The sequence below is a fragment of the Epinephelus lanceolatus genome, chromosome 14 (assembly GCF_041903045.1).
Source record: "Epinephelus lanceolatus isolate andai-2023 chromosome 14, ASM4190304v1, whole genome shotgun sequence".
In the NCBI taxonomy this organism is placed as follows: Eukaryota; Metazoa; Chordata; class Actinopteri; order Perciformes; family Serranidae; genus Epinephelus; species Epinephelus lanceolatus.
Window position 1 is genome coordinate 28,808,270 of NC_135747.1, and position 26,949 is coordinate 28,835,218.

General features: G+C 40.8%; 2 protein-coding genes across 3 annotated transcripts; both read right to left on the reverse strand.

Moving 5' to 3' along the window:
• Nucleotides 1-3,489: 3,489 nt before the first annotated feature.
• c14h2orf49 (chromosome 14 C2orf49 homolog) lies at nt 3,490-9,477 on the reverse strand. Its single transcript, XM_033617086.2, has 4 exons — nt 9,350-9,477; nt 8,965-9,134; nt 7,291-7,543; nt 3,490-3,977 (listed from the first exon to the last, which is right to left on the reverse strand). The coding sequence occupies exons 1-4, from the start codon at nt 9,458-9,460 to the stop codon at nt 3,921-3,923; spliced, it is 591 nt and encodes a 196-aa protein (XP_033472977.1). The 5' UTR covers nt 9,461-9,477; the 3' UTR covers nt 3,490-3,920.
• A 6,289-nt stretch (nt 9,478-15,766) lies between these two features.
• Nucleotides 15,767-23,590, reverse strand: gpr45 (G protein-coupled receptor 45). 2 transcript variants are annotated; one of them, XM_033617094.2, is made up of 3 exons: nt 23,393-23,590; nt 20,548-20,809; nt 15,767-20,035 (listed from the first exon to the last, which is right to left on the reverse strand). In XM_033617094.2, the coding sequence occupies exon 3, from the start codon at nt 19,926-19,928 to the stop codon at nt 18,768-18,770; it is 1,161 nt and encodes a 386-aa protein (XP_033472985.1). In that variant the 5' UTR covers nt 19,929-20,035; nt 20,548-20,809; nt 23,393-23,590; the 3' UTR covers nt 15,767-18,767. The 2 variants fall into 2 exon arrangements, with proteins under 2 accessions (XP_033472985.1, XP_033472986.1); XM_033617095.2 differs by lacking the exon at nt 20,548-20,809.
• Nucleotides 23,591-26,949: the final 3,359 nt, after the last annotated feature.

The following is a 26,949-nucleotide window of genomic DNA, read 5'->3' on the forward strand; positions in this document are numbered from 1 at the left end:
TGATTGCTAACTGTGCTTGTGAATGAAATCATTTTATTCATACAAAAACAAAACATAAAAAATGTTTATATTGGCAACTTTTGAGTAGAAAAGTACACACAAACTTAATACAAAAGCTACTGCGGATTGGTGGATCAGAGACTTTGTGAGATTAATTAAGATTTCCAGTAGTTTAGGAGCCCATTAAGTACCAGATATGGTTCACAAAGCTGCCGACTTTACTACTGTTATAAAAATCAACAAAACTGATTCATTGTATTCAGACAATTTAATTAAAAAACTGTAGGTACAAACATGATACTGGATTTCACAATGGATTCAAAACGCTTTGTGAATCTTGTTCCTGTGTGTTTTTGATGAACTCAACGTCCGTTCCAACGACAGTAGCTGCAAATTTATCCACAACTCCAAATAAACATACTTCAAAAAGACAATATTCCTGGTTTAGTCCATATTCCTTCCTCTTTATATGAATTATTAAAAGGTGATATTCCAATACGTGTATGCTGTTTAGTAGTGAATTATTACGATGATCCAGCTGTATATGAAAATCATTTAGTCTGTGTGTTATATGCAACATATGTACAATACTACACTATTATTTAAAAACCCTGAAGGACTTATGAAACAGCACTCAGGTTTGAATAAAGCCAAACGTCAGTGGAATGGAGTTCATTAATGACAAGACTGACACCTACCACCAGTTCAAACACACACACACACACCTTCTAAAATGCTTTGTTCAGCATCATCTGTGGTTTGTTTCCTTTTAAAGGTACACCATTTGGCCCTGATCACACAGAGAGTGTTTTAGCAGCTGGGGGCTCCTTTTTGTAATTGTTTTTAATGAGAATGAAGCTTTTTGCTTGCAGTTTTTATGTTGCAATGCGTCTCACGTATCTGCGCTCTAGGCACCTGGTGTTTTTGCCACAGCGCTCTGAACTCTTCAACTTGAAAAAACACCTCAGAGCAGAAAAACACCCCACATCATCTGGTTTCATCATGGTCACGAAAACAAGTTTACAGTTGGTAAACAATGGAGGAGAAACTGGTGGTAGCGGTTGCTGGCCAGAGCTATACGGCCCAACAATAGACAGCAGGTTGTCAAACTGCCCAGAGTCATCCTAAAATAAGTCTGGAAATGGCATCATGGAGGAGAAGCTCCTGGACCAACTGGTGGTACTCCCCATGATCCACCCTCTTTTTTAGGGTCTCATGTACCCACACAGATCTCTGTTTCCCTGTGCCCAACAGATTTTACTGACAGCCTCTCACCCTCAACCAGAGCTACAGCAAGTACCCTCTGCCTCAACATTTTAGGAACTAGATACTAATTACTGGGGGGAAAAACAGTAGATTGGTTACACTGGAAGGTTAGTGTAAGGACGTGTTGGTGCAGTCCCTGGCAACACTAAAAAAGTGCAAGCGGTGCGCCTCACGTTTTGCAACCTGCAAAATACTCCCTGTGTGATCATGGCCAAAAACCTTCTTTCTGTTTTAGCACTGCCACAACATGTTGACAATGCCTCTTTGATATTGACACAAATGCTATTGATTCTCATAGTTGAGACTGTGACTAATGGACATTTCTATCTGTCCATTCAAGTCATGGTACTACCAACAAAGTGCTGCAGGGATGAGTCCTGAAACCTGAAAATCAGTTAGCATTTTTTGCTCCTCAGGTTCCCTTGTCTCAACGTTTTTTGGTTGGATGCCTGAAATAAGGTCTGTGGTTCACACAAACTTCAGAGATTTTTATGTTTTGTTCTATTTTAAGTAAATACCCCAGGTTGAAGGGGTCATTAAAGGTATACTCCATCCATCCATTTTCATCCGCTTATCTGGGGCTGGGTCGTGGGAGCAGCAGGCCAAGCAAAGCACCCCAGATGTTCCTCTCCCCAGAAATGCTTTCCAGCTCCTCCTGGGGGACCCCAAGGTGTTCCCAGGCCAGATGAGATATGTAATCCCTCCAGCGTGTTCTGGGTCTGCCCCGGGGCCTCCTACCAGTGGGACGTGCTCAGAACATCTCTAACGGGAGGCACCCAGGAGGCATCCTGATCAGATGCCTGAACCACCTCAACTGGCCTGTTTTGATGTGAAGGAGCAGCGGCTCTACTCCGAGCTCCCTCTGGATGTCTGCACTCCTTACCCTATCTCTAAGGCTGAGCCCAGACACCCCACTAGGCCTGTCACGATAACAAATTTTGCTGGGCGATTAATTGCGTCATAAATTATTGCGATAAGCGATAATATTGCGTAATATTGTGCTTTTAAGACCATTTTTATTATTGTTGTAATTTTGCTGTTTTTAGACCATTATTTAAACTTATATAATGATAATAAAGGCATATAGATGCAAGTTCACCCTTTTAAAGAGAAAGAAACATTTATTTAACAAGAATATTTAGGAATGCAAAAAATAAAATTTAAATATCTGAAATAACACGTAAAAATATTGAAATAGATGCAAAAAAAATAGACTGTCAGTCTCTCACTCTCAGGTGTGCAGTTAAGTTGGTCGTATTCGCTCTTTTTGTTGAGATGGTTTTAGAACAAACCCGGCACACCGGCTCGCCCAAATTACTGGGCTCCCCTCTGTCATTTGGTTTAAATCCAAACCACTCCCACACAGGGGCCGTGGCATTTGGTTTAGGAACAAGTTTCATGTCTTTCTCTTATGCTCAACTCTCTGTTTTCTTCTCGGCCTCGTCTCCCCCTCACGAAGATTGCACTGTCTGTGTGTGTGTGTGTGTGTGTGTGTGTGTGTGTGTGTGTGTGTGTGTGTGGCCCATAGCCCCACCTCCCCCACAGAGACAAAGACACTCCATGACAAGAGCTTTCCCTCCGTTCATTATGCTAATGAACCAACTCACCTGGCTGCCAGACGATGCACGGCAGTGAACGCTCTTGTTGTCCAGTCTCTTTGGTGGAGAGAGACGAGGAAAACAAACATGCATGAGTACGGCAATTAATCGCGGCCGGAAAAGTTACCGTCTCCCTTTTAATTTACCATGCAATTAACCAACTTATTGCATATCGCGACAGGCCTACACCCCATGGAAGAAACTAATTTCAGCCGCTTGTATCTGCGACCTCATTCTTTCGGTCACTACCCAGAGCTCATGACCATAGGTGAGGACTGGGACATAGATGGACCAGTAAATCGAAAGCTTTGCCTTCTGGCTCAGCTCCCTCTTCGCCACAACAATCCGTCACAGTGCCTGCATCACTGCAGACACCACGCCAAAACGCTGATCCATCTCAGGATCCATTCTACCCTCACTCATGAACAACATAAACTTTTGTTTACCACAGAGATTACTTTCTGCAATAATCCAATGAAAAAAATCCCACAGGCTTTTTACTGAGGGAACCACGGCAATGGTAACTTCCGGGTTGGTCTACAAATAAACGTCATCCCTGCAGCACTTCAATACAAACTTTTAAGGAAAACCGAAGGAAAAACTCACACTTTCACAAACCAGTACTGGAGTCCCTCTGACCAAAAACCATCTTATGCACAGATAGAAAGAATATCAACAACCACAATTTCCATAAATGGCGTTTCAGAACACAAAGCAGTGTTACTTGTTTTGTCGTCCATGTGTGGGACTTGAGGAGAGTTACTGAGTATTGATGGTAAGGGCACTTGAGGTTGTGAAAAGCAACAAGGAAGCTTGAGACATCAACGGCAGGATGATCCGCGGAGCACCTCCTCATCCTGTCAGCACTCCAGACTGAACTTTGAGGTGGCCTGGACACACAGGTAAAAGGGCTTTCACCCCTTTTATATTGTAATTAGTAAGATAAATATGATGGGGAGAGCGCTGACACTAGGCAACAAAAATGTGGTGGGAGGGAGGTGGTCTGTCCTTCAGAGCCTGAGCTCCCATCAGGTCTGTGTCAATCAGGGTCAGAGGTCAGGGCCATGTCACATGCTGGATCTTTTTCTTCACCTCTGGAGACTTCACTGCACCCTGGAGAGATGGAAGATGAAACACCAACAGGTATTACAAACAGAGTCAGACAAATAATTTATGCCACATATGTACTTCAATGTCTTACTCATCTATCAGCATACCAATGTCAATGACTTATGACCACTGCCAAGGAGGTTTCAGTTTGGATGGTCAGCAGGATTATGGAAAAACCCCTGGCCCAATTTTTATGAAACTCAATGGAAGAGTGGAGCATATGCCAAGGGAAACCATATTACACTCTGAAGCAGATTCAAATCACTGGGCAGATACACTTATTATTTTTCACTTTCGTTAAAGTCCTGGTGATGTAAAACAGATTTCTTTCTTAACACGATACATGTTAGAAAAAACTTGTAAATATGTGAAGAGACCGTGAACTATGGCCTGTGGAGTTTGACTGGTTGCTCACCATTTCTGTGTCAAGGATTTTTTGGGCGGGCCTTAAATTATGGTACAATGATGCACTGGAGCCATTCTTAGCATAACTTCTCCCCTACTATACGAAACATTAGAACGCATGGAATCAGTGTCATTTTATTCATCTGGTGTGAGTGGCAAGGTCTCTATGTTCTACCAGCTCTCTTTGCTCTTTCAGTCTAAAATAACATGAATAAACATCTTTGTTAGATGCCACAATCATAAAACACGAGCAAAATAGCCATCGCTAAAGTACCTTTTAAGCCCAAAGATTCGCAGCGAGACGAAACTGTTTTAGAACGTTGCAGAGAAAAGTTGCAGCCGTGTGAACTGGCCGTCTGAGCTCGACTCAAGCCGGATGATGGTGTCACCTGCAACACAGCTGGTCAAATCGCTGGCGGATGGTTTGTGCTAACGTTAGCTGCTGTTAGCTGCTAACAAGAGTCTGTTGCTTCACAGCGTCTTGTTCTTCAGCTCAGTGGCTACAGTGGACACAGCTCCAGTGTTTCAGAGCAGAGATTACTGCACATTTTTTAATTATTTTGAAGCTTAATTTAATACATGTGGCAATTTTTTAATCATAACTTGGCTGGGTTGTTAATGACACACTTTTCTGTGATTTGACTTATTCAGAACACATATTTATTTTGCTTTACCCAGAATTCTACACACAAAAAAGGGGCATATGGCCTTGACCGAGGTCTCCAAGTGCCCTTATAGTGAAATTCCATAATAATCTGCTATCATGACTTTTCAGTTTTGCACAGAAAAATGGTTGGGTCACTAAGAAATTCTCTTTTTTGTCTGACAGGTTTTCCCCCCACATGATTCGATCTCTGGAAAAACCCATTAATTTTGGAGCAGATTCGAATCACAGGGTGGACACACACATTTTTCCACTTTCATTAGCATTGTGAAAAAAGGGCACTTGGAGGTCTCACGCTCTCTGGGTGCTCCTAGTTAAATTTATGGATTTATAATAAGTTGCGATCATGAGTTTTCGGTTTTGCGCATATTATGTTCGAATTAACATTATTATTTTCTTTCTGGCAGTGTTGCTCCGACATGGCTTGATATCTGTGTTTCAGCTCTTTAAAACCTAAAGAGTAGTATAATGTAATAAAGAAACAGTATGGATTACAACCCCTGGCAAAAATTATGGAATCACCAGTCTTGGAGGATGTTCATTCAGTTGTTTAATTTTGTAGAAAAAAAGCAGATCACAGACATGACACAAAACTAAAGTCATTTCAAATGGGAACTTTCTGGCTTTAAGAAACACTAAAAGAAATCAAAAAAAAAATTGTGGTAGTCAGTAACAGTTACTTTCTTAGACCAAGCAGAGGGAAAAAATTATGGAATCACTCAATTCCGAGGAAAAAATTATGGAATCATGAAAAACAAACAAACAAAAGAACACTTCAACACACCACTAGTACTTTGTTGCACCACCTCTGGCTTTTATAACAGCTTGCAGTCTCTGAGGCATGGACCTAATGAGTGACAAACAGTACTCTTCATCAATCTGGCTCCAACTTTCTCTGATTGCTGTTGCCAGATCAGCTTTGCAGGTTGGAGCCTTGTCATGGACCATTTTCTTCAACTTCCACCACAGATTTTTAATTGGATTGAGATCCGGACTATTTGCAGGCCATGACATTGACCTTACGTGTCTTTCTTCAAGGAATGTTTTCACAGTTTTTGCTCTATGGCAAGATGCATTATCATCTTGAAAAATGATTTCATCATCCCCAAACATCCTTTCAATTGATGGGATAAGAAAAGTGTCCAAAATGTCAATGTAAATTGTGCATTTATTGAAGATGTAATTCCTTTACCTGACATGCAGCCCCATATCATCAATGACTGTGGAAATTTGCATGTATTCTTCAGGCAGTCGTCTTCATAAATCTCATTGGAACGGCACCAAACAAAAGTTCCAGCATCATCACCTTGCCCAATGCAGATTCGCGATTCATCACTGAATATGACTTTCATCCAGTCGTCCGCAGTCCACGATTGCTTTTCCTTAGCCCATTGTAACCTTGTTTTTTTCTGTTTAGGTGTTAATGATGGCTTTCGTTTAGCTTTTCTGTATGTAAATCCCATTTCCTTTAGGCGATTTCTTACAGTTCGGTCACAGACGTTGACTCCAGTTTTCTCCCATTTGTTCCTCATTTGTTTTGCTGTGCATTTTCTGTTTTCAAGACATATTGCTTTAAGTTTTCTGTCTTGACGATTTGATGTCTTCCTTGGTCTACCAGTATGCTTGCCTTTAACAGCCTTCCCATGTTGTTTGTACTTGGTCCAGATTTTAGACACAGCTGACTGTGAACAACCAACATCTTTTGCAACATTGCGTGATGATTTACCCTCTTTAAGGAGTTTGATAATCCTCTCCTTTGTTTCAATTGACATCTCTCATGTTAGAGCCATGATTCATGTCAATCCACTTGGTGCAACAGCTCTCCAAGGTGTGATCACTCCTTTTTAACTGCAGACTAACGAGCAGATCTAATCTGATGCAGGTGTTAGTTTTGGGAAAGAAAATTTACAGGGTGATTCCATAATTTTTTCCTCAGAATTGAGTGATTCCATAATTTTTTCCCTCTGCTTGGTCTAAGAAAGTAACTGTTACTGACTACCACAATTTTTTTTTTGATTTCTTTTAGTGTTTCTTAAAGCCAGAAAGTTCCCATTTGAAATGACTTTAGTTTTGTGTCATGTCTGTGATCTGCTTTTTTTCTACAAAATTAAACAACTGAATGAACATCCTCCAAGACTGGTGATTCCATAATTTTTGCCAGGGGTTGTATTATGCACAGTTTCCCTGATTGACACGGTAAACCTCTGTGTAATACATAACCAAGGTGACATAACAAAAAGTTCTTACCGCGCTGTTGGCTTCCCGTTTGAGGTTTGCCACGTCAGCGCTGCAATGAACGGATGAGGATGAGGAAGATGTGTTTCCAGACAGCTTGCGGATTGGGTTGGACAGGTTTGCAGCAGGAGGAGGTTTTAACCTGTCAGTAATTCCTGTTGACGTGGTGGTTCCCTCTGGTTTCTTTACTTTAAGTGGGCCATGGTGAGAGGAAGTGCCGTCAAACACAATCAGAGGCCTTTTCCTATTGTGGTCGTTACTGGAACTGGAAATTACCAAACAACAATAACAACAATAATCAATCATTTACACTCAAATGGATTAAAATCATGTTGACAGTAAGGGCTCTGTTTGTCAAGCAGGTGCACAGGGAGAAGCACTGGCATCTTTTTCTGAGGCTCACTGAGATTATTCCCTCACCTATGCCAGTTTGGCGCTGTGGTGACTCGCCATACTTTGGAGTGGGAGGATGGAGACACAGGGTGAAACACTACCGATCCAGCCCACTGTAATCTTGGTACCAAGAGAGACCTTCTACGGTATCCTGCTGTATTACTCACGAGATCCACAGAACACACTTACAGACACTGACCTTATAAATCTGGTCAAGTATCGGCCAACTGTGACTGATCCACATTGAATACACCGACCTAGTTTTTAATGTCACAGCACCCTGTGCCTCAGGTCACCTTGGATAAAAATGTTTCCGATTTGTGCCACGCAGTGAGATATACAGCTCTTAAATTTGTAAAGAAGAGGAGAACACTGGTTTAGGATTGACAGTTGGTATCAGCAGGAACCCTGAGTTGAGGAATCTCAATCTGTCATCCACTGGATGATGCAGACTACGTCATCCAGATGGCTGGTGCTAATTTCCAACCCTGGGTAGGGGTAGACTAGCCATATTGGATATTCTCTTTGATTAATGTGGTAAATTTATGAGAAAAAACTCCCAAATGTACTGCCAGAGAGTCAGGTGATATAGTATAGAGCAGTGGTTTCCAACTGGAGTCCAGATTTGTCCTTAGTCATCAGTTCAAGGTCCACACAGTTTAAATTATTCAGCGTCATACTTGTGTTTGGCCATGTTGCCAAACTAGTTTGCTGTCTCTGTCAAGTACCTGTCAGTTAGTCAATCACTCTACAATAGGGAACAGCACCTTCCTACACATACATTCACTGTACTTCAAAATAAAGTGTTTTTTAACAAACATGACACTTCCGTGAGTCACTTGCGGTCCATACAGAATAATGCTGTGACCCACCAGTTGGCCATTTACACCCTGGGCGGCACTGTTGGCTATGGACACCTGGGTGCTATTAGCATCCTCCTTACATTATTGGATGCTAATTACTGATTCATTTGAGTGTTCATCAGGTTAATGATGCAGCTGCTGAGGGTTTATCCATGTCTACAATAATGCATCATAACTTTTGTATTGATTATATTTCATCTGAATCTGCAAAGTAACTTATTTATCAAATCCCCACATCTGAATTACACTCCCTGTGAGATGCGGTGGAGGGGACGTATTAAGTGGGAGAACATAGAGATAATATAAATAAGTAAACTGCAAGTCTCTAGAGATTGTACTGAGGCGCAGTAAATGTATTTAGTTACTGACTATCTGCATATTAAATCACAGTGGTGTTCATGCTGAGACCCTCCAGTGCAGACACCGGTACCTGTCTGACCGGTGGCCGGCCGGTGTCTGTGTCTGCCTCCCCCGGCTCTTCTCCATCCTCTTGCCCCAGCGGTTGTTGGGTAAAGTCCTCTGCGGCAGCGGGATGACGTGGCGGAGGTAAAGCTCCGTGAGCCGGTCCCGACTCTCACAGCCTCTGGTGCTGACATGTTTCTGAGTCACACACACACACACACACACACACACACACACACACACACACACACACACACAGAAGAAGTGTTAGTTAGCTCATGACAGATATTAGTCCTATCTTCGTTGCTGATGAAACACACAGACAGTTAGCCGGTATGCTAACATGATGGTGTCCTTCCTTTATCTCCGCATTAAATGACATTTTCTACATTTACCTGTCAACATTAACTCACCTCAGTTAGGATGAGCTGCATAAAATCCTGAGACAGCAGCTCGGGGTGCAGTAAGAGGTCCACATCTGAGGTACCGACAGCCTTTCCATCCTGCCCTGTGAAGGTCGCCATATTGGATGTTTGTCTTCTCCCAGCATGCACCGCGTCATAACAACACGGCATGTTTCAGTAATGATGCCTGCACGCTTTTATGCCTGTTGCAAAATATCTGTTCATTGGTTAATGTTAGAAATGAACAGTGTTGGGAGAAATATTCAGAATATTTACTAAAGTAAAAGCACTAATATCACACTGTGAAAATACTCCATTACAAGTAAAAATACTGCATTATAAACCTTACTGAAGTAAAAGTACTGTGAAAATACTCCAATACAAGTAAAAATACTGCATAATAAACCTTACTGAATTAAAAGTACTGTGAAAATACTCAAGTACAAGTAAAAATACTACATTAAAAACCTTACTGAATTAAAAGTACTGTGAAAATACTCCAGTACAAGTAAAAAATACTGCATTATAAACCTTACTGAATTAAAAGTACTGTGAAAATACTCCATTACAAGTAAAAATACTACATTAAAAACCTAACTGAAGTAAAAGTACTATGAAACTACTCCAGTACAAGTAAAAAATACTGCATTATAAACCTTACTGAATTAAAAGTACTGTGGAAATACTCCATTACAAGTAAAAATACTACATTAAAAACCTTACTGAATTAAAAGTACTGTGAAAATACTCCAGTACAAGTAAAAAAATACTGCATTATAAACCTTACTGAATTAAAAGTACTGTGAAAATACTCCGTTACGAGTAAAAATACTACATTAAAAACATTACTGAAGTAAAAGTACTAATACTATACTGTGAAAATACTCCATTTCAAGTTAAAATACTGCATTAAAAACCTTACTGAAGTAAACGTATGTAAGCCAAGGAAGTATCAGTAAAGTTAATTTAAGTATAAAAAAGTTAAATTATTCATTGGGCAGTCAAACGTTCCTTGTCAGAAAGAAAATGGGAGAAATAGACTCTATAAAAGACTCAAAAAGACGACACTGGGCTGGAATAATAATTAATACATACACTGATCCTTAAGGCTGTAAAATGTGTATTTACCCAAACAGTTTTTGTTTCATTAGCTCTTATTATTATTTTTTATGCTGTTTTAACTGACATGCTATTATCACAAAAAAAAATTTTAATAAAGATTTAAGTAAAAAAGTTCTCTGTCAGTTTTGGATTACTATCACTGCTGCATTAATCTTTATGTTGCATTTAACTGCTGTAGATGTTTAAGGTCATGCTCATTTTAACTCCTTTATTTACTGTTGGGTAGTTTAATATACAGTACAAGATCATCGTGCGTTTGTGGTGTCACTGTCCTGTGTGAGTCATGCATCTATAGGAAGTCAACTTGTCATGGTGTCTGGAAAACAACCTTATATTCAGCTTTGTGACGATGCATTTTCCAGCAGATCTAAGAGGGTTTTTTAAACAGTCTATTTAGGCTAAGAGGAAGGAGAAATTTCACAACACATAATGAGCACTTCATCCTCTCAGTTTATCACAAATATTTCACTGGATAGGAAGGGAAGCCTATGAAAAAATGTCAGGATATCACAAGCACAAGGGCCTCACATGACATTTACTCTTTGTCATTGTGTGACAAGCTGTGAGTGCTCTACTTGATGTCCAAGGACATGACTAGATAAGATGGCCCAAACTGCTTTGTCACCCCTCTGACGATGCAAGTTCAAGATCCCTGACCTCAGCAGGTGTCAGTGAGTATACGTTTCTGACATGTCCTGTGTTCAGGGCTCACTCTTTGCACTCAGCTCATTCTTGACTGTGTGTTGTGAGTCCAACCGCAGATGCTGAATTTAACTTATAGAGAGTCTCTGACTCGATGTGTTTTGTCTAGTAGAAACTGCCACCACAGAAGAAATAAATAGCATAATATTGAAATAGCCCAACAAATAAAGTACAGCTGAACAGAAACTTGTACTTAAGTTACATTTTCACCAATGAAGTCACATGCAGTGGAAATGCTCAGATTACTCCACTTATTATTACCACAGATTTACCAAATCTAATATTATTCTTTGATCTGAGGGACGTTGCATCTGTTAGCCTGTTTGCTCAGTGTAATTATAAAGAATCTACAAATTATAGGCAGTTTGCAACTGAAATCAGTTATGATGATGTTCTGCTTGAATGGTTTTAAACTGGGCTTATATTCAGGTAAACTTGTATATGTAAAGTTTTTTTTTTTTAAAGATAACTGAACCTATTTGTTTCAGTTCACGAACGTTACTGGTTTAGATGTGTGAAGGGTTTTGTTTGCCTACGTGATGTTGTTTGGTCATGGACCTTCCACGTCCAGATACGACGTGAAAGGTACCCTGGGTACGTTGGTTGTTGACGTTCTGGGACGCTGTGTCAAGTTCTGCCTGTTACATGCATTGTCTTCTTTCAAAATATACTTCTGTTTTCACAGGAAATTTAACATTTACATACAGTATCTTTCAAAATAACAGCACTACGTCAGTACAACACCGCAAATTGATGTTTTTTTCCCTTCAACAACTGAAGCATGTGGTTAGGTTTAGGAAGAACAAGGTTTGTCTTTAGAATCTTACAGGATGCAAACACCGCTCTCTCGGGTGAAAGTTGTCTCCTGTTTGTTGGACCCATCTACCACCACTCCTGCCTGCCCTAGTTGGACTTTCGCTACCTTCACTTTCAACCTTGTCCCGCCACGTTTTCCCCTGACATCGCCAGGCACCATTAAACTATAACAGCAACTGGCCGCGTATCATGCCGACGTTAAAGGATGCCTTTTTTCATTGGTTTCTGGCGCTGCAAGCCACTGCCCAAGCGCCGGATTTCGATGACTTCGGACAGAGACCAGACTCTTCTATTTTGAAGGCTGACCCACACCGCCTACAATAACACAAAAGAATTGCCACACAAAATATGAGCATATAGCATTTACAAGTGTACAGAAAGTATCCTGCTTTTGCTTAGTTCAGGTGCTGGTACTGTATGTATGAAAGAACATGTTGGGATTTTTAGGGGAGGTAAATCTTATCTGTTCTGAAGGCACTTTGTTAAAATCTGCTCCTGGAAGATAGACTAAAAGAAAAACTGGAGGGCCTTGTGTTTCTGGCGCTGTCAGCTGGTGCTGTGTTCTTAGTAATTTATTTGATGAGTATACACCAGTTTGTTACAGAAACAGTGGCCACAACTAAGAACGTAAGACCCAAACAGAAAAGTCCTTTAACATCATGTAAGGTTGATGCATCCGGGTCATAAAACACACGACTTGATGTAATAGTTCTGTCCTAATTGGAGTCATGTTCATATCAAAAGATGTCATAATAGCTGACTTAACTTCATGATTTAAGAGCAGCTATAGAAATGAAAGCCCTTTGTTTGGAAAGGCTTTCAGTCATGACCTTTTAGTGATGGAGACAGACCCTGTTGATCACATGGTGATTCAGCCATCCGTCATATGTGGGTGTTACTGCCTAATGGAGATAAATATCCATTTTATTATTCATGACAGCAGCTAGACCTGAAGAAACCTTTCAGATGCGTAACTAGAACTCCGGTCCAACAAGAGGACTCCAGACATTCAGTCAACCAAAAGCCCCAGAACATGGAAGTATTGTATTAAAACCTCTAGAGTTCTTAGCCATTTTTTCCTATGTTTGGTCCGCCTGGTCTCCTTTTGTTCTAACTCATGTAAAACCTCAGTCATGTTGTGTACACCATTTTTTCTGGACGAACTGGGCCATCCGAATATGTATGCTGCAGCGATGTCACATTAAACTGGCCCTGGCTTGTGGACAGTGGTGTAGTGCCGGGTAATCTACCCATCTACCAAATAGTACACCCACCTCATGAACTACAACTGTACCACTACTTGTACACAATACAGAGGTCCCTGGTCTGCACAAACTGACAAAGCTTGGATCCACATTCTTGTCACCAGGAGGAACCAAGAACACATTGTTGTATAAACCAGGCACTTGTTTGGAAAAATGTTTCGCAACTGCGATTCAATGTAATTCAGCTGTGGGGATGTAGACCAACATTCACACTTTCCCGTGTCCCTGACCTTAAACCAGTGGAGCCTGTTGTGGCAACCTACTGCAGCCTTTGAGAAGTGATTGTCACAGCTTCCATTCAGAGCAAAAATGTCCCTTTTCTCAACGTCTTTTTTGGTTAAATGACTCGTTACATCCAGCTCTGAGTTAACTGATTGAGTTAGGACAGTAACGTGATGTTGAAGCAACCATGAGCTCTAAATTAAGAGGGAGAGGCCGCACATTGGTTGTCATGTGTTGGCACATGAGTGAATGTATAGGGCCTAAACTCACATATTAAAGTGTTTAGCTTGTTGTACATGTTAATGTGTGTTTACATGAATGAAAACCAATCCTCTTTTATCCTCCATATTAAAGAATCAACATAGACTGAGATGGCAGAATGTTATACAGTTGGATATTAAATGAGTACTACTTGTTTTCTCCCTCAGAGGTTAGAAACATTGTCAGTCTAGACGAACAGTAACTGAATTTGATGGTATGGAACTTCCTTAAATCATGTGTTTCAGGTCAAAACCCCTCAAGGGTCAGGTCACATGAAGTGTGGATTGAAAACGGTCCCCACCACCCATTGTGAAATAGGTGATTACAGCCCTACAGTATGAGGTGCAGTGCTTTACAACATGAATATGACAAAATTAATCAATTAGTTGATGAACAGAAAAAAGAATAATTTATATCCATAATCTATTAATTGTCTCAGTCATTATTCATGCACTGGGACATGCTGATGAGCATTTTCACAATTTTTTAGTCAATTAATTGGGAAAATAATTACAATTTCACCTTCGACCACCAAAGTCTAATCAGTTCAAGGTCACCACACTCATGGTGACCTCGACCTTTGACCACCACAATTTAATCAATTCATCCAGGGACGTTTGTGCCAAATTTGGTGCAATTTCCCCAAGGTGTTCTTGAGATACCGCGTTTACAAGGATGCAATAGACAAGGTCACAGTGACCTTGATCTTTAACCTTCTACCATCAAATTCTAAAGTGGAAGTTTGAGTAAAATTTGAAGAAAATCCCAAAAGGTGTTCTTGAGATATCCTGTTCACAAGAATGACAGATGCAAGGTCATGCTGACCTTGACTGTTGACCACCAATATCAAATAAATTCATTCTGGAGTCCAGGGATGTGTGTGCAAAATTTGAAGCAATATCCTCAAGGTGTTCTTGAGATAACATGTTTACAAGGATGCAATAGATGAGGTCATAATGCCCTGACCTTTGACCTTCTACCATCAAATTCTAAAGTGAATAAATCTAATCAATTTATTCTTGAGTCCAAATGGACATTTGTGCCAAATCTGATGAAATTCTTTCAAGGCATTTTTGAGATATCAAAATATTGCATGGGACAGATGGACGGAAAACCCAAAAATATGATCCTCCAGCCAAGGCTATGGAGGCATGATAAAAGTTCATGGAAATGTGTTTCTGAAAACAGCACATTAATGGATAATAAAAAAAAAAATCACTAGCTGTTGTATGAATTGAGCATGCTCTGTAAATCATCATAAACAAATTAAACTATGCTTCTTTTCACATTCCAGTTTTGCTTGTACATCTCAGAAATTAAGACCACATGCCTTGTGCAGCCCCCTTCTTCTTCTCAGAAGTCGTTGCTGGAGTTCAGTGACCTCTGGATTACCCAGAATGCCTCTGACTTGTTCAGTAGTTCAAATAGAATTAATGAAGTAAAACAATATTCAGTCGGGTAACGAGGCTGAGAATTCAGCAGGAAATGGATCTAACTTGATTTACAGTAAAAGAACAGCACCATCTTCCTGTTCCATGCTGTACAGCAGCACAACATCTACTTGTTGGTTGGAACTGCCACCATTTGAATGATGGTCTTTAAACATACAATAAAAAATGATTTGTGAGATATTCAACTTAATTAAGTTGTTCGAGATCAAAGCAAATCATGTTGGTTGTACTAAACTTAGGATTTACTCTATAACACCAGAGTTGGAACTACTTATAAAGGTACATGCAAACTGAAACCTGATGAATCAATATTCAAATGATACACAAACTTAAAAGGCTGTATCAAAAGTACAGTGATTTAACTTAATTTGTTCATTAGAGAAAAATTAGTCACAGTTTGTTTACTACTCCAATTGGATTACCTAACCTGATATAATTCAACAGACAAACCACTGTGTATGTTGTCCTCAGCAAAGTACATATACATCCACTCACAGTGAATACATGTCTGTAGTATCCCAGCAACCTATTTCCATTATGCACATGGTAAAAGTGGCCGGCACTAAGCAGTCTGTCAATGCAACCTCTTTCAAAAATTGTATTTATTTTACCTGGTTTTGTTATATCATGAAAAGATAATACATTCAAGTAAACATTCACAGCTCAATAACTGACACACGTCTTTGTTGACACACTCGTGGTTTTAAATAAGTTTCAAAGTTGTGTTTCTGCACAAATTTCATTAAAATATATATTTCTTTAAGACGTCAGTTGAAATCTTACAGACTTTCCTCTCAACACTGATACCATGTATGCTTTTTCTGTGAATCTCATCACATAACTGACAATAGAATAATAATAATTATTATTATCACCACTATTACTCAAAGCCTGAAGATCAATTCTACAGTCTGAAGAAACTGAGACAATGATGAAACACTTTACGGACAAATTATGAAACAGAGCGGGAAATTGAAAATGCAGAATGTGAAATTGTTTGGATGGCGGTAAGTTTCAGAAAACTAAATGACAACTAAAGTCCTTTTTACATAGAGATCCCGCAACAGGGCTGCAACAAAGACCTGTCATCACACTGGCTTTCTTTGTTTATATAAAACCAGGTGTGTGATTTTAGATAGCAATGTCAGCATTCCAGAATTAAGAGAGGCATGATGGGCATGACGTATAACGGTATGTGTCCACAGGGGCGTCTTAACACGTGCAGGGGCGCTGCCTCCCAGCATTGTGTGTGCCACGAGGCTGTCTGCTCCCAGATTTTAAACCGAACCAACATGGCAACTTTCTCCTAAGTTACTACTACAATTACCACCTCATGGTTGTATGCCTCCGCAAACCCGTCAAGTTGCAGTTGGAGTCTACATCCATGACTGTGAAAACATGGATTCCTCACACACATCTTCCCCCCACAGCACACAAGATCCATACAATCAACACAGTTTAAAGGTGGGCACCAAAGATTAGTGTCACCAATTCATTATCCAACCAAATGTCTCCCCCTTTGTTTCTGGGATATGATGTTGAGTTATGGCCAGAGGTGTTTTTGGGAACATTATGACATCACAGTGAAGTTGACCTCTCTATATATAAAATGTCATCATTTTATCCTATTAGATATTTATATGAAATTTTGTCATAATTAGTGTATGAATGTCTGAGTTATGGCCAATAACATGTTTTGTGACCTTGATCTTTGACCTTCTACCACCAAATTCTAATCAGCACCTTCTTTAGTCCAAGTGGACTTTTGTGCCCAATTAGAGGGAATTCCCTCAAGGCCTTCTTGAGATATCGCCACAAGAATGAGACATACGAGAGGGTCACAGTGACCTTTGAACACCAAATTCAAATCAGTTCATTGTTGAGTCCAAGAAATGTTTATGTCAAATTTGTAGCAACTCCCTTAAGGTGATCTTTAGATAACGTGTTCACAGGAATGCGACAGACAAGATCACAATGACCTTGACCTTTGACCTTTTTTTTTTTTTTTACTTAAAGCGAACATTTGTGTCAAATTTGAAAGTCCCCCAATGTGTTCTTGAGATGTCCTGTTAAAGAAAATGACACAGATACAAGGTCATGTTGACCTTGACTGTTGACCACCAAAATCTAATAAATTCATTCTTGAGTCCAAGGATGTTTGTGCATAATTTGAAGCAATTTCCTCAAGGTGTTCCTCATATAACATGTTTACAAGGATGCAGTAGATGAGGTCACAATGGCCTTGACCTTTAACCTTCTACCATCAAATTCTAAAGTGGACGTTTGTGTCAAATTTGAAGAAAATCCTAAAAAGTGTTCTTGAGATATCCCGTTCACAAGAATGACAAAGGGCGAGGTCATAGTGACCTCAACCTTTGACCACCAGAATCTAATCAATTTATTCTTGAGTCCACGGACGTTTGTGTCAAATTTGGAGAAATTTCCCCAAGGTGTTCTTAAGATACCACATTTACAAGGATGCAATAGATGTGGTCACAATGACCTCGATCTTTAACCTTCTACCATCAAAGTGGACGTTTGTGTCAAATTTAAAGAAAAATCCCTAAAGTCGTTCTTGAGATATTCACAAGAATGGGACAGACGGACAGAAAACCTGATAACATAATGTCACGGCTATCTCCAGCAGAAGCATGAGAACAGTTGATCAAAATGTGTTTCTGAAAACATCTGGGTTGAGAAATAAGCCATGCAGTTACTGAATCTGTCTACATTTTAGATGAACAAAGGTTACTCAGAAGTTTTTGAGGAGTTTCCAGAGACATCAAGTTGCGCCGCACTCCTGATTTCCATAAAGTAGCCTACATTCATTTATGCTAAAGAAGACTGGACGCCCTGTCTCTCAAAACCAGAATGCATTGCACCGCTGCTTACAGAGACGGATCCTGTGGACACGTACTGTGACACAACTGTGTTGGCCTGTAGTGTGGAGGGTAAGGATCTCCTGGACCTCACTGTTTCCCCAATTTGCAGACATTTTTGGTTGCTGTTCTGTTTGTTTGAGTTTGCCGCTAACTGCTCCTCACTGGGGTTTTTTATTTCCTGGTTCCACACAACACGTCATGCCCATCCTGTCCTGCCTACTGTCCATTTTACACTGTCAGCACTGTTACTGCCTCTGCTGCCGGCTGAAGGGCGAGACAACTCTGCCCCCCATTTCGTGATCGTACCTTTTATGGGTAAGGAATAACAATGGCATTCCCACCTTGAACAGGCAGTGTAAAAGGGGCTTAAGTTAAATCATCTGGTATATCTTGAGACTGAAAGCAGCAGACACAATAATCTTACCACAAGGTCCATTCATTAGCTGTCCTTGAGCAGTCGATTGTGTCACATGACCTTCCTTGCATCGGCAATTCCGGTTGTCATGGAATTGCCGATGCTCACATTTAATTTCTCTGAGCACTTTAAGGATTTCTCACTGATGCTGGCTTAAAAAGTTGACACTGAAAGTTACTGCTTGTGGTGCGATTATTTTGTCAATGTCCAGTATATTGTCTAGTATAGAGTTAAAAACAGCTGATAGGAGTGTCAACAGCTGCTGGTTTGTGCATCAACAACTTCCTTGTTTCACACAGCTGACTGAGTCTCGCTGCACACGTAGATGTTGCTGGGCCTCACTCTCCTGCGGCTCCGGCCCGGCACTCTGGGACACAGTCTGCAGCTCTTGGGGATAAACTCCTGACAGGCCTCCCTGAACTTTCTGATCCTCCAACAGTAGATGACGGGGTTGAAGACCGTCTTCAGGTAGCTGAGCCAAAGGGCGCCTATGCTGATTGGGTAGAAGACCGAGCTGTAGTAGAATTGTCGGCTGAAAACGGCCAGCAAGCTGACCACCGTGTGCGGCAGCCAGCACACAGAGAAGCCGACAAAGAGGATGAGGATGGTGGTGAAGGCTCGGGTCTTGAAGCTCATGTCCACTTTGATCTGAGGGGGCCGCTGCAGCCCCGTGAGTCTCATTTTGCTGACCTGGTTGAGTGCTGGCAGGCAGGAATGCTCGCTGGTGTGGTTGTGGATGCGCAGGGTGTTGCGGCGCACTGTGTTGAGGATGCACATGTAAGAGTACAGCATGACAGCAAATGGTACAAAGAATACTGCTACTGCCAGCAGCACTGTGTACCCACGGTCTGCCAGAGAGTCACTGTATCCCAGCACACACTGCGGCGCCCAGGCGCCCCCAACACTTGCTGCACCTGTCCTCCACCCGACTACAGACGGCAGAGACACACACAGGCTCAGCACCCATGAACCTGCAATCAACAGTTTAGCTCTGTGTGGCGTCAACTTGTCCTGCCGCTGCACAATGATGAGGAAGCGGTCCACGCTGATTATGAGGAGTATGGACACCCCCTCTAGGACAAAAAGCCAGTACAGCATGATGGACGCTCGGCAGAACCCGCTCCCAAAGCTCCAGTCGGCGGTGGCCACAGTGACTGCAGTGAAGGGCATGCAGAGTAAAGAGAGCATTATGTCCGAAAAGGCCAACGTGGCGAGGAGGAGATTGATAGCGGAGCGCATGGCAGGTTTCTGGTAAACAATCAGACACACAATGGCGTTCCCGAGGAAACCAATAGTAATCATGAAGATCATTATGGCTGCCAGGGTCACGCGTAAAGTGACTGATATGAGGGGAGCTGCAGCCTCTGACGGGAGACTTTCAGCTGTGTCCTCTGCATTGTCCGGCCCCATGAAGCTGCACTCCTCCAGCAGGCTTTCATTACAAAAAGCCATAGCAGCTATTGTCAGGGGACGTCAGCCCAAAAGAAGATCCATGCTTGATTACTGTTGTGGTATACACATTAATTTCTCCTCCAGCAGTTGGTGTTCCATGGCAATATCTGGGAGAGAAAGACAAGAGCATCAACATATGGCATTTTCAAAACCTACTTTGTGAAACTGAAAAACAACTTGTAAACAAAGGATGAAAATACAGAACAGCTTAGGCCTGACATTCTGCTGTAAACATGGCATCACCACAGAAAACACTGAGTCTGTGTCTCATTAGTTAGTCAGAGGAGTTCAGCTGCTCCGTGATCTATTACTCAGTGAAAATTGTAAATTTGAAACAGTGAGAGGAGGAATGACGTCGCCACGATGCTGAGGGAGTTATATAAGCCACAGGTCCGACCTACAGATGCACCACACTGAGAGATACAGTCAGATACACATGACAGACATGTGCTGCTCACTGGTTTGAGCGAGGTTGATGATTTACAGCTGCACAGACTCACATCAGTGCATATACAAACATTCACACCAGCGACCCTCCAAAGCACACAGAAGGTGTAATCCTTCACACATGAACAGATCTGCACACACTGACACATCACATATATTGTACAGTACACACCCATGGTACAGCCTGTCTTCCTTCCACTTAGCAGAAGCTCATTCTTGGATAATGCTTCAGTCTCTGATGCAACCTTGATAAAACAGAGAGGCATCCTCAGGATACACACGTCTGTTGCTATGGTTTCCACCTGCTGCACCTGATGGTGGGACAGTGTTAAGGATGTGTTGAGGTCATTCTGGCGTTCAGGTCTCAGGTGTGGTTCTGCCAACAGCACTGGCTCCGATGTACACCGAGGACAGGTCGCCAGACTATCACAAAGCTGACACACAGAGACAGATTCATGCTCACATTCACACATACGGGCAGTTTAAAGTAGCCAATTAAGCTGCATGTCCCAGAAATCCCACACTGACACGGGGCGAACATGCAAAGTCCATACGGAAGGGCCCCGCATGGCCGGTGGACTCAAACCCTTCACAGTTATACTGAAGTATTAGGTTGTATATTTTACCTTTGTGTTATTGGTAGAAGGCATGTGGCTTATCAATAAGTGAGTATTATCATACCCTGATGTCTATAAGGCCTCCTGAGACCCTGTGTCCTCATATGAGGACATCACAGTTGGGTTTACTTGACCTTACACTTTATTCTACTGAACTAAGACCTGTTGTCCTCGTTCGTGGACTCTTTTTTGTGCCATCTAGTGGTAGTAAGAGCACAGAACACTAATCCATGTAAAAACAAGATGGCAGCCATCTCTGCCAAGTCAGTCTGCAGCTGATCCTGACAAAAAACTGGACAAGGTCCAAAACCTGATCACATTTTATGGTTGAAACTTGTTTATTTATGATTAAGAATGTTTGTAGTTTAAGATGGCAACAAATTTGACCGGTTTTAGCAACAGTAACAAGATAAGACGCTGTTTATTAGGGAAGTAGTCATTTGAGGGCACTGGGACTTTTATCATTGACAATGTTTAGTTTTTTTATACCTATCAGATCCTACTGATCCCAAATGAAATAAAAATGCATACCAAACAAAAATTCAGGTCTCAGGAAGACATACACAGTGGCATCTAAACATATATTACACTTCCTTACCATAAGCACGACAAACAATACATATGTAACATTAGCCGAAAAGTGCAAACCAGATATGATCAGTCAGCTTATATTAGGCATACAGTACTTACACAGTAGCATGGCCGTGACACAATGTAGGCTACTTTATTCATTAATGACAAGGGCTATAACATAATACTCTGCACAATATAGTACAGTGGATTGTAAGTGTTATATTTTGATAAGCAAGTGGGATAAACACACATGATATTCCACCTTAACACGTGCTTTTTCCACCACACGATAGATCCCAGCGCTGGAGGTGCACCTGGAGCTCTGCAACAGGACCCTACTGGATATTTTTCACCTGTCATAGTAATGGGTGTTACTTATTATCAAAGGCTTTGTGTCACAGTGAACCAGCATGACCCTGAAACCGAAGCAGCTAAATGGAATTCAGCCATTTTAAATTTATTATTTACATCTGTGCTTTTTTAATGCTGTAACATGTCAAAAATATCTGCTGTGAAAAAGGCTCATGGGCTCAGTGATTTTTTTTTTTTCTGTGATAGTACACACACAGAGTCACTGTAAATCTAATGCTGGTAGTCAAAATAGAAACATATATATAAATAACTGAGAAAATCTGAGTTTGAATGAACCTACAACAGGAGGAATAACGTCAGTGACTGTAGCTACATTCTTGCACACAAAAAACCTAATAAGCCACTGCATAGTGTTGCTGGTTGTTGGCATGGCAACAAGGTCACCAGTTCCATAGCAACCAGCAGCCCATACTCTCATCCCAGATGACAAAATATGTATTTTTTTTCTCATCACATGGTTCTCAACTTGGGACTTTTTTTAGGATGTGGGAATCACACTCACAGTCACCACTGAATAAAAATACATGTTTGTGTGAAGCATAAAGCAAAGACGCCTCACTGTTAGGCATGCAGGGGATGAACATGTCTGTGTTACGGTCTTGTTTCATTTTTTTTTTATAATATAATCAATAAAGCTTGACATTTATTGAGTTAAATGCAGGGAATAAATCAGCTAGTTAGAGAAAAATAGAACAAAGGCATGTGGTTGTAGTGAAACAATGGGATCCTGTAGCCTACATGACGATAAAACTACATAATTAAATGCTTTAAATTTTGAATTTTAATACATTTACCTTTCAAAATGATTTGGTGCAAATTATGTGAAGGAGATAAAGAGCTGATTTGCCCAGCAGGAGGCTCGTAGCTGTTTATTTCAACAAGAACAGGTGGTTTTCCTCACCTGCTCTGCTCTGCTCAAGGTCTGATTAGATAGGTGATAAAAGGCTGTTGTGATAATACAAACACAGAGAAATATCACAGCCTCAGAACATTATAAAAAATAAATAATTAAGGCTTTTCATATTGGATTTGATTAGGAAAAGGATCCATATGTAGTTACTAATTTAAATGGATTATGGTGGCTGATGTTTCCTGTGTGACAGGCCACCATAATTTATGTGTCCCTGTATTGTTAATCCATTGCTTACATGCAGTGTCATTACATTTGCATAGCGCTACCACTGAGCCCGAACAGAGTGTCCTCATATTTACAAACGAGTCTGTCTGTCTGTCTGTTTGTCTGTCTGTCTCCATCACCTGTGTCTCTGTCAGTCACTACTTAACCTGTCTGCATCACTGGACAACAAGACGATGCAGATCTTCAGATGCATTGTTACATATATTATAACAGGCATCAAAGACAGAATACCATATTTCCCCCTCATGCACAGTCGGAGATTAAAGCAACAACCCGACACATTTCAAATCTCTAAGCAGACAAACAGGCCTACCTACCTTGACGTTAGATTTGATGTCAGGTTTCATGCTTGTCCCCCGTCGAGACACTCAGCCCGGTGATCGCGTTTCTGTCTCCGTGCATGTCGAGCTTTTCCCAAAATATCCCACTTTGAACATTTTACTGCCGTATCGATCCGCACCGTGCCGCCTGCGGAGGATGCTGACGCCAGAGGAGCAGGTGGTCACTGATTTAAAGGAGCAGTGCGGAGAATAGATTTATTCAAAGGGTAGGATATTTTAATGAGGGTGTAGTGCTCCTAGGATTGTATTTTCTCTTCAGCAGGGAACATTTTGCATGCCTTAATTCCTGATAAATGAATGATGCTCTTTTTGTGCCAGAATATCTGCACTGTAAAAACCTCACCTTCAATTTGCAAAAAAGTAGGCTCCTACCAAACACAACAACAAGAATGATAATATTCAGTGGTCCAAATATACTAAAAAGCTGATTGCACGGTAATTGTAGGTTTGAGGTAGACTATGTCACAAAGAAAAATTAAAGGTCCAGATTGTAGGATCTGGGGGCATCTACAGGCAGAAATAATTGGCTTATATAATATTCATAAATGTAAAAACAGGTCCGCACAACAGAAACTGCTCCTTTTGGAAATTTCAATGTTTTCGGCACCAGCCCTTCATTAGACATGAACAATATAACGAGACACACCTCTATATATACAACCAACGGTGGTTGCATAACAGATCATGTGCTAACACATGTAGCTATACAGACACTGAGTACAACACAGTGCAAAACCAGTACAAAATTACACTACAGGAATATATTCACAACCCCCACCCCCCTTATGGGACATGAACCCTGCTCTCCTGGGTGAAGGTTTGTGTTTGTTTGACCCATCCACAACCCCTCATGCCCACCCCATTTAGACTTTTGCTACCTTATTTTTTTTTTTTTTAAGATTTTTTTTTTTTGCCTTTAATGGACAGAGACAGGGTGAAATGGGGAGAGAGAGAGTGGGGGGATGACATGCAGAGAGGGTAGCAAGCCGGAGTCGAACCTGCGAGAGCGATGAATCGCCTTTGTATGTGGGGTGCTGGCACTATCCACTACGCTACCGACCCCCCATACTACCTTATTTTTGTTCTTGATTCGAAGACTTGGGAGTGAGACCTGGTTGAACCCTAACAAGTCATACTCCTCTTGTCTAAACTTAACCAATCTAACCAAGGCAACGAACACTTGCTAATCATAGCCATCCTAGGAAATGCCAGTTCGCATACAGAGCGGGTCTATCATGTCCTTCTACAACAGCCCAGAATGGACAAATCAAACACTGACCCTAGATAAGGCCACTTGCATGTTTGCATCTTCGCATTGGCCACCGTAGTTCTCCTACTTGCTTGGCACATGAGAAAAGTTTCAAATCTTACAAGCAAAAATTACAAACAAAAATATCTGAATTCTTGTTTGTATGTTATTTTATACTCTGTAAGGTGACCTTGTTTTTTTTGAAAGGTTCCTATAAATAAAATGTATTATTTTTATTATTTATTTATTATTTTAAATAGAACATAGAACAAGTGATACAGTAGTAAACTGAATGGCAAGCCAATTCAGCCATTGTCTGTAGAGAAGGCCTACCTACAAGAAACGGGACACATTGGAAGGAATATATGGATTTACAAAACCTGACTTCAATTTAACTCTGGTTTTCAAGCTTTATCATTTCTCATCACATCTACAAGAATATCGGTATTATGTATTTATGTAATAATCAATTATTATGTGGGGTTTTCAATCAATAACTCTAATGACAGACTCACTAACATTCACTGCCTCAAACATCTAAGCCTGGCTTCTGGTTCTCTCCACTTTAATTAGCACATTGTTTTTCGTGTTATTATATTTAAGTAATACAATGATCTCAATTTTAAAATATTTGATTTTTGTTCAAGACTATTTTGTGAACTTTATTTTCCATTTGCCATATGATCAGCGTCCTCTAGCAAAATAATTCTGAAACATGCATTACTTATTTTGTCCACGAGATGGCAGCATTGCCTTACATGCGTTTGGCTTTCAGTCGTTAAGGTCTTTCTGAGACTTCATGTGATGGTATGTTCAGGTTTTTTTAAGTGTATATAGGCTTCTCTTCAAACTTAATGAAAGTTGCATTAACTATTTTCAAAGTACAACACATTAATGATGGTTTTGGTATTAGTTAAATATACTGGTAAAACTCTTATATTGTATTTTGAGGTGTTATATCACACATCAGAGAGAAAACGTTGACTCAATCCAGATGTGCAGACTGACGTGAACACACAGGTTTGCTAAAGGTAATTAAATTGTAATTCATTTTGATTTTTATATAAGAAAACTGGTGTATTCTTAATTGTCACACACACATGGTTACATTCACACACTTAGCATGCAGGCGGAGATTCTTTTCATGGGCATGCTTGTCTAAATTGGCATCGTGCCCATGTGTTGAACATGCCCATCAAACGAGTTCCACTCCACCGGTCTGGCACATGCATGCTCGTCACGTTCAGTGGCACCCACACAACAAGCTTGCTAGTGAGAGAATTCATTTCCCTGTCCATTATTCCACAGATGTTTGCTTTAATTTCTTCCTGATGGAGAGACTTTGGTACTCCATCATTCACCAAAAAAGCAAACACGGGCAACGTGAAAAATGTTCACCACTAAATCATAATATTCAGAGGAGAGGAGAAAACCCCTCGTCTTGTTCGGATGATTTCCGTGTTACATTGAGGGACATGTTAATACATTCACACACAAGTATGCCATCTCTGACATTACAGCCACCGAAATGGCACTTTCTGGGTTTTTTATTCATGCTTACTGCCGTCTCTGACGAGAAGTCATGTGTGTCATGAGCTTTGAGTCACACTGAGGGAGCCACAGTGTGTTAATCAGTGTTAGACTTCAGGGGTTAACCAATCTCAGCATTGTGAGAATAATTAACATCAAACAGTGGGGACTGATAATGTGAAACCCACACTGAAAGTTGTACATTAAAACTTTTGTTCTTTGAATAGGTTCAGGTTTGTGTCTGTTGTATGTGACTGTGGCCCAAACTGTGAGTGACAAACAACGAGCACTAAATAAGGGACTATCAGGCAATAATTGCTTTATGTAAAGTACCTCTGAACAAGGCTTTAAAAGCAATTATGAGCAATTATATAAGCAATTTGTATTACAGGAGGTAATAATATCCTCCATATTCCACTGCTGACAATACTAGATTTAAGTAGTGCATATATGCAAGAGCACTGACTACACATTTTTCCGTCATCGCCAGGATAGATGCACTTCACGTGAGCCGAGCCGGTTCTGCTGGGTTCAGGTTACTGTAACATCATCAGCTCGTACCTTCAGATCCCAGCATTAATATTCAGAGAAGACACCTAGCGTCTTGTGATGACAAAACCCTTTAAAGGGCTTTTTATCCCTCAATTCCAGCCTTATCTCCCATCTTTACATCGCTAAGCTTTGAGGGGATCACACTGCAATCCCGCCAGCTTAGATTTTGCCTCCATTTTTTATCAGAGAACTCTGGGCTATT

Coding starts and splice junctions, on each gene's coding strand:
- gpr45 (XM_033617095.2), bottom strand. CDS start 19,928: ATGGCTTTTTGTAATGAAAGCCTGCTGGAGGAGTGCAGCTTCATGGGG.
- c14h2orf49 (XM_033617086.2), bottom strand. CDS start 9,460: ATGGCGACCTTCACAGGGCAGGATGGAAAGGCTGTCGGTACCTCAGAT. Junction 7,544..8,964: donor GCCGGCCACCGGTCAGACAG/GTACCGGTGTCT, acceptor GGTAATTTCCAG/TTCCAGTAACGACCACAATA. Junction 3,978..7,290: donor AACGGGAAGCCAACAGCGCG/GTAAGAACTTTT, acceptor CCATCTCTCCAG/GGTGCAGTGAAGTCTCCAGA.